Below are 8685 nucleotides of genomic sequence, written 5' to 3'. Positions count from 1 at the left end.
CAATTCTTGTCAATCTTATATGTAAAGATACGTACCTTGCCTAGATAAAAAAACACGTTAAGAGCAATTAAATTTTAAACAGTGTGATGGTTTTCCAGTATGTGATTGTAATAAACAAAATATTAATTGTTGATTTTATGTTTTGTAAACCTTTAATGTAAAGCTACCTTGCCTATATGTATAACCTTGCCTATGTAACAAAAATTTAGCTTTTGGTGATTATTCAGAGCAATCTATCAAAACTATCAAAAATGGTCAAAAACTACAATTTTTGACCACCGTTTTTGACCACATTCCTAGTTTTGTAGGAATGGGTAATATATGTGTGTCTTATCCTGTATGGCAAACTGAAAATGGTTTAGTTTACTTCTGTGAGACGTGTCAATTATCTGCTTATGGTGTACATGTATGTAGGGGCGGCTAATAGTGTCCCAAATTTTCATATTAAAAATGTGTGCTGTGTTTGTTATAATTTAGTAGTATTATATATTAGTATTTTATATATCTAGAAGCCTTACATGTTATTATATTCATTGACACTCCTACAGTCACATCCCATACCTTGGAATTTCCCTTCCTGCACATCCAAGATGTTGCCATGGCATGGAAATTGTATTCACAATGCAAGTTTTGGGTGAATTTTAAAACTGTTTATAAGGGATAATCATATGAAATGTTTATGAAGTAATTGAAGTACTGTAGAATTCCATCTACAAGCATATGCCTCTAGGCAAATATGCTTTGGATGGAATTCTATGGTACATCAATATACAAGCATATACGCCTCAAGAGATTGTTTGGCGAAAGAGACAAAAGTCAGGCATTCCCCACAAAAACATTATTTTGGATTTTGAGCAACTACATTACTGACACAGGCAGCTGTTCAAACATGTATTATTGTAAGACCAATCTATTGTAATGTTTTTGTGGATGGTGACTACCTTTCATTAAAAAAACCCCACTTACTTAGAGGCATACATCCTTGTAGATGGAATTCTATCATATGTTTTCCATTACCTGCCTATCCAAGATGGCTACCATTTTCCTACATGCAGGTATTTTGTTTGTTTTTGCTTTGATTTTTGAAGAAAAAAATGCTTTGTGCACAGTAGAAGGAATCCATCAAGGAATTCATATTAAAGTTCTGTTGGTCTTGTGATTCTTAAGGCTATTACCTTAATGCCCCTGAACCCCAAACAGCCTGTGTGCCACCTCTTGAGAGGTCCATGTGTGGGCAACACATAGGCACCTCAACCCGAATCACCCACCCTCTCAGCCTGCCAAAAATTCTTTGCCCCCCCCCCCCTTGCACATGGCAAATTTTTGGGTTCCCAATTTGGAAACCTTAAATAGTCAAGGTATATATTTCAAGCTAACGATCATGAGAATTTGTATAAAAAGGGCATTTTAGTACTGTTTTCCTAAGCCTTTTTAGAGCACTATAAATGTGTGCCAAAATCGTTTACCCCTTCTCGGCTTGCTAAAATTGTTTGCCCCCCCCCTGCCTTCAATTTTACCCTCCCCCAAGCCTCATAATTATTGTACAGCCCCTAAGCACAACAAATTATCTACCATGCTGATTTCAGTTTAGATCTTTTTATGCCAGAAGTACCTCATGTAAGTATCCATTATTGACCAAAGATAACTATGTCAGGTGTTTGGATGCAATAAAGTTGGTTGCTGATATTGTATACTTTCTTAAGATAATTTTAATTTCCTTGGCAATATGATTTTTGTTGTGTACAGGTATATCATTACTTGTCAAGTGTTTTTTTTTTACAGAGATACAGCACAATTATATTCATTAGGCCTATTATGTTCTCAGAATCTTCCTTCCTATACTTTGTACAGAGTTGAAGAGTCCAATATAATCAACACATGGACTCAAAACTTGGACTGTGCTGGATAGGCTCACTTTTTCGACCACAATTTTGTTTTCTACAATTTTTTGACCAAAACTCATTTTTGACTCGCTAATTTTTTACCAATAATCACATTTTTTACCAAAAATTAGAAAGGCTTTTGTGTTTGCTGGGATGTCACATTTGATATACAATTGGATGGTTTGAACCCAATACACAAATGTATTGGTCTCGCTATGAGTTCTAATATTTTAAAATTCATAGCTCGACCATCCAATTTTATATCAAATGTGACATCCCAGCAAACACAAAAGCCTTTCTAATTTTCTTGCTAACAAAGGTTATCAGAGAACATTAAAATGTTGACTCTAGTAAAGGTTATAAAACATTTTCACAACATTTTTATTTTATAATATTTTCAAAAAGGTTTCCACTGACTTTAATATTTGTCTTATATGTTGTGGGATTAATTATGCGTATTGTTTTATAGAATGAATTTTCCAAATTATGTAGAGTATCATTAATAAATGTAGAATAAGATTATATATTCATATATTATAACTGAAGAGTAAATTACTCTCTAATCATGTGCCTTGGCAACTATGAGTCTTCCAAATAAATTTTACCACAAGTGTGAAGTCGAGCAAAATATTAACTCTGTGTGATTTCATTACATATCATTTCGAAGAACTACTGTGATAAAAGTAGCGCATTCTAAAGAAGTGCATTTTATTATGGAATAAAAGCAAAAGGAAAGAATAGAAAATAATAACCTGTAAGTATTTGAGATTGACCCCCATAATTCTACAATAACCACAATTTCTTTTAATTTTATTTTGTGCCTGGTGATGACAAGAAGAAAATCCCCAAATAAAAACAGAAATATGGAGCATTGGCTGCTGGGGTCATATAATTTAGTCGTCCATTGTTATATGATGGAGCTCGAGGTTGGCCAACTCAAGCATTTTCAAATAAGACCTAATAAATTGCCTTGTTATTTTTATGCCAATAGCATTTTTGCCCCCTCAAAGAATATTGATCATCCAGTTGATTTTGTCTTCAAATATAAATATTTGACTATTAAGACAAAGTATGGCTAGAATACTTTGATTAAGACGATCGCGTTTAAGTAATTTAGCTATAATTAAATGAAGTCAGACGCTCTTGTATCATGGCTATATATAGACATGTAAAAATACTTTACAAAGTGTTATGAATTGTTTTTAAAATCGGTCTAATTAAAACTTAACACAAAATGATGTCAATAAGCCTGTCTTTGTGAAGAAAACTGCCAACATAAGAATAGATTCTTTTAATTAGAGATTCGTGATTGTGGACCCGATTGTCGACCTTTTTTGACCCGATTTTGATAGCAAAATATTTTCCACAAGGTCAAGGTGCCCTGTCCTCTACCCCGGCTTCGTCCAGTCAATCATCTCTGGATGGCCCTCGCTCATGGCATAGGCCTGTAACCATACAGCGACAAATCGCCTGTGGGTAATATTTGATTTTGATGTATAACTGTTTGTCAGCCTATTTTTGTCTGTAAGATCGCATCCTCCCATTGCGTCGTCGCATCCTATAATCTGATAATACGGATGTCTCGAAGGGAAAGGTACAATACCTTGTACATTGGACCAGAATCTTGTATATATCCTGCAACATTAAAACACCTGCTTCTCGTCCAATTTCCAAAAACATGATACTGGAGTTACATTTTATGCCGGAATTTTAAAATGACATGTTCACATAAGGGCGTGTCTTACAATTTGCACGATAATATTTTGAATATAATATCGGCAGTAAAGAACACATTTAAGGTATACTTTTTGCCAAGCTGCAATTTGGTTCACATTTCATTTCGTACTAAATCAGAGTGTCCCTTTAAGAATGTCACTCATCATGAAAATGCGTCAATACCTGAACATTGTTTAAACACGTTGTTGAAAAAAATATTTGAGGAAGGTACACATAATAATAATATAGAAGATCGATTATTATCTTTTGAGATCAGCAGGAAATTGGGGGCCGTGGTATGTTGTCATCTCGTCTTTACCTTCCGATGATGACGAAGACAACAGCAAATAGTCCAGGTTGAGGTTACTTTAGTATGGATATCCAGGAACCGGAAAGTCTACTGTACATAAAAATTGTGTCGTCAAATATCCCTTTTTTGTCAGGTGCACGGTAAAAAGTGTTGTAATTTTTTTAAATGTAGGACCTACATAAGAATACAAATGGTTAGCAAGTACAGATCCAGCACCAAGTGTAGATTTTTTTTATCGGCATGAATTTTTAACCAAGACGACGTCAAATCAACATTTCCTAGAAATTATACGCGTCTCATTGTAGCCTTATTTAATTTGGAGACAGAACGAATTGAAAGAGTAAAATAAGACATGAGACCTACAACAGCTGGTATAATAATTTATTTATTATCCAGTATTATGAAAAATGCTCAGGTATAAAGCGTATATTTTAAAAATAAGTGCCACCGTCAATTTGTTTTACAATACGGACAAATCTTCATGTCCATAGAATAAAGACCGAATGACGCAAAATGAAAATGTCAGCCTATAATGATGTTTTGATGAAAAATTAAAATTGTAATTTAGAAATGTGTAATGCTAAATAAATAGAAATATTCCTCGCGGATTGACGGTTGCTAGGTGAATTGAAAACACGGAAACCATTTGTGTGTCCAAGCTGTGATGTGGTCAATGATTAGCTAACATTATACCTGTAGCGTCAACATTCATACAAACGTTTGCTGCCACTTTGCACGTGGCCTGGTCTGTTTTCAAGAGAATTTTTGGATTGGCGGCTGGGATTCCGAAAATTTACCCGCAAAATATCCGAATTTGACAAAAAAGACCAAAAAAATATACACACATTGCAGTAAATTTGCCAAATTCTGCATTTTTTGCTAAAAGACAACGACGAATCTGCACCTTTTCAAGATTTTGGGATGAGCATTTTGAAAAAAAAACCACCCCATTTTTAAACCAGTTTGCAGAAAATTGCGACGCAAAGTTATTCCCAAAAGCCTGAAAATGTATCTCAAATCTGCCGTCCCCGTACCCATATTCCAATAAGAAATAAGAGCCCCTTACCCACGGGCTGTTTCGTCTCGGTTTATAATAATGTCATTGACCAATGACCATCGCCCAGAAACTATATACTAGACATGTTTGCTATTAAATATTGTATTTCATCAACGGTCAAATAGTGGTGATTTGAATTTAGCCCTTTTTAAAATTTATATAAAATATGGTCCGTCAGTTTAAATGTACTAAACGACATCATTGCACACATTACATGTTTGTATTTTGTGCGAACATCCCGAAACCGGAAAGTCTACGTTGCTATTAAACTTGCTAATTAATATTACAACATATTACGCTTATTTTTACCTACAATTGTTATGGCTAAGGACATGAGCGTAAAAAAGAACAAAAAGAACAAAAAGAACATCCATAACTGTCAAATTTGTCTGTATTATCAGGTAGTATAAGAAGCTAATAACTCGTGTAAAACAGCTGCAAGAGTCAAAATACTCTTATATAAACATGTTTACTCCTTAACTAAAAATAAAAGTAATCAAATATACACACAAAATAACGCAGCAACAACATTGGGCAACATTGACAGCGAATCAAACGGCAAGAACATTACATATTTGTATTTTGTGCGAACATCCCGAAACCGGAAAGCCTACGTTGCTGGTATAAACTTGCTAATTAATATTACAGCAAGTTTATATTTTCTAACGACATTACATGATGATGATGATGATGATGATGATGATGATGATGACATCTCATCATGATGAATTGATGATCATGATGACTATGACGACGAAGAGATGACGACGACGACGACAACGACAAGAGAGGATCATATAGAAAAAGCACGGCGGTGAGGAAGAACAGCTAACGGTCGAAACAAATTGTACACGTTATTTTTGTGAGGATCTCCAAAAAGCGGAAAATCAACATTGCTGCGTTACTTGCTTGCGTGTTTTGAACAGTGTTGAAAACAACGCAAGTTTCGGTTCATCTTAACTTTAAGTTCGATTGTTTTGCTTAGGATTGATTTGATCGTTTTAGTTTAGTATTTAATTTCATGGCATGTTTGATCAAGGAAGTGTAGTGGGCGTGTTTTTACTACAATGAGTATAATCTACCATGAAGGCCTTTCGTGCCTGAAGGTTTTCCTGATCAATATGCAATAAGCATCGGCGTTGGCTCGGTGTACGCACGCAACAGCTCCCAAATTGGTTAGGCGTTTATCACTAATGATGGGTAATTACAACTCAACAAACAACTCAAATGAAGGAATTACCGCAGCAATAGTATCAAGCACTTGGGAATTACGATGATATGCTGATCATTGGCGATTTGCTGGACAAGCTTCCAAACTGCATATTAATGTGGAACATGTTTTTGATATTCAAAACAACTATATAACATTCATGTGACGCATAATCTGGATTACGTATCTGCATATTTTCTTCGCAGGAAGGGCTTAAACTGTTCACTTAATTGGAACGATAAATAAACTGTCAGTACACTTATACCGTCGAGATATTCCAATTTTCTCACCAAGATTGTTATTGAAAACTTGAGCGCACTTATTGGCAATGGCCAATGAATACATTGTTATACTCTACTTTGGTTTCCTTATTTAATATGGGTGTACCATATATATTCAATCAAAATACGTGAACGAACACCAATAGTTTTGGCAAACTTTTTCATTGGTACCAGAGGATATCTACTCGGTTGAATAGGATGGCTGCTAATTCAATGAGAAAGAAGCCCATCCCAAAAGCAGATGAAAGCAGTGAGTCGGCTGCAGCGAAAGCTGCTAGGGACAAGTTGCGCGGTGTCCAGAATGTCGATACTGGGGAAAATTTCGATAAAGCTTGGGAAAGAGTTTATGGAAGTAAAGAATATCGACCATCTTGGGTTGGTAAGATTGACGATAAAGGTGGCCGGCGTATGCTTCCACCTCCTCCGAAAAGCTTCCAACCGAAACCTAAACAAGTCCCAATCAAGGAAGAAGTTAAACCTAAAACCGATGACACAAAAGGTATACCGGACCGGTATCGCGCTAAACACGTACCAAAACCACTGACTATTGGAGGAAGAGTTTTACCAAAAGAAAAGGAACTGACAAAATGGAAGAAAGATATTGAAAGTGATGAGTTAGATGAGGAAGGAAACCCAGTTTATAATAAAGTGGTGAAGAAAACTAATGTTAAAGGTTGGATAAATAACAATGGCTACTGGCAACCTCCGAAAGTAATTACATCCATTCCACCTAAACAGAAGAAAAGACAACCCGTCCCAGCGCCTAAAAATCAGGTCATTCATAAATCCAAATATGACTTAGTGGGAAAGTTTGAGAACAGGGTAAGAAATCCTGATCTTAAGCTTGGAGCTAAAGAAATTCCAAAGGAACCAGAGTTAAAGAAGTGGGGAGATGATCTTGAGATACCGGATAACACTCTTGAAGAAGATTACACTGCAAGCGCCGTGGAGATGAATAAGAAGTCAACGACCAGAAGAGTGGAAGGTCGGAGATTGACTACAAGACTCAGTCATCCACAACCGTCCAGCAAGAAATGGAACGATGTCCTTGAAACAGCAGATGTCCCGTCCTTCTTTACCAAGAATACATTTTGGGAATCGTGATACTGTAACTTTCTCGTGACATGCTGACTTAAAAAGTGATAAAATATGTTCAAAATTAAACCGTGTTGACACAAGAAGATATGTGACGTGGTATATCAAAAAGAGACACTTTTGGGCAGGTTCTCAATTTTGAGTGTTTTACATATCCTAAATATAGTGATATTTTGATCCACAATGCCGTTTTCTCCGGAGATATCAAGTGTGTAAGTTATGGTATTATAAAATTGGAAATTGAGATATCGGCCATATTAATATTATTGACAATGTTGAGGGTAGGAATGACCTTGAAAAATGTCTAGAAAAATACAAGATGCCAGTTATATTCTGGTCTGAAACTATCAGACAATATTTTAAACATTAATCACAAATTTGCAACAAACACAAATTGTGAAAAAAAATCACCCCGGGCAGATTATTTTGCTGTTTCTCCATTTACGATCCTGCCCAAAAGTGCCTCCTTTCGATATACCACGTCACAAATCTTTTTAGTCGTATGATTTGCACACACACTTTCCCAGAATTATTTGGACGTATTTAGCCTTTTTTAGTATTTCATTAGAGCTAATTAGAGGTTATTTTAAAACCTTAATATTTCTATATTTCTATATAATAGTCTTGGCAAATAAGATCTAATTGGTAAATTAAACATCAGATCTGACGAGACTCGTCAATCAAACAAACCCATTAGCTTAAGGGATGAAATCAAAACTGGCGGTTTCCATTGTTTAAAGCAATAGAAACCGGACGGAACCGGTGGTCAACCGCCGGTCGAGTTTTGATTTGATTTCATCCCTAAGCTACTCTGCGATAATGGCTAATAGCTGTTGCATTTTACTGACGGGTTTAAAATGAAACGAAAGTTGTTCTTAATAATTATGTGGTTGTTGCAGCGCGAACATTAGTATAATCTTTGCATACAGTGCGAATATTTGTATAATCTTTCTATATATTTATGGTGTTTCAAGAAATAATTTCGTTTGAAATTCTTCGGATCATGACATGTCTGTACTGTTAAGATACCGTATAACAAGTGTATTAATATTTGTACAGTCTTCTCTGTGTCTAGTTTGAATAACCATAGCGACTGGAAATGCGTAAGTGTTGTCATACAGATCTTCCAGGGC

General features: G+C 35.5%; 1 protein-coding gene across 1 annotated transcript; it reads left to right on the top strand.

Annotated features, from left to right (window-relative positions):
• Positions 1-6500: 6500 nt before the first annotated feature.
• LOC140147722 (uncharacterized) lies at positions 6501-7674 on the top strand. The gene has a single exon (XM_072169482.1). It carries the CDS (start codon positions 6656-6658, stop codon positions 7559-7561), a length of 906 nt encoding a protein of 301 aa, XP_072025583.1. The 5' UTR covers positions 6501-6655; the 3' UTR covers positions 7562-7674.
• Positions 7675-8685: the final 1011 nt, after the last annotated feature.

Source organism: Amphiura filiformis, chromosome 3 (assembly GCF_039555335.1).
Source record: "Amphiura filiformis chromosome 3, Afil_fr2py, whole genome shotgun sequence".
In the NCBI taxonomy this organism is placed as follows: Eukaryota; Metazoa; Echinodermata; class Ophiuroidea; order Amphilepidida; family Amphiuridae; genus Amphiura; species Amphiura filiformis.
Note: the sequence above shows the minus strand (reverse complement) of the source record. Positions and strands in the feature narration are given on the sequence as shown.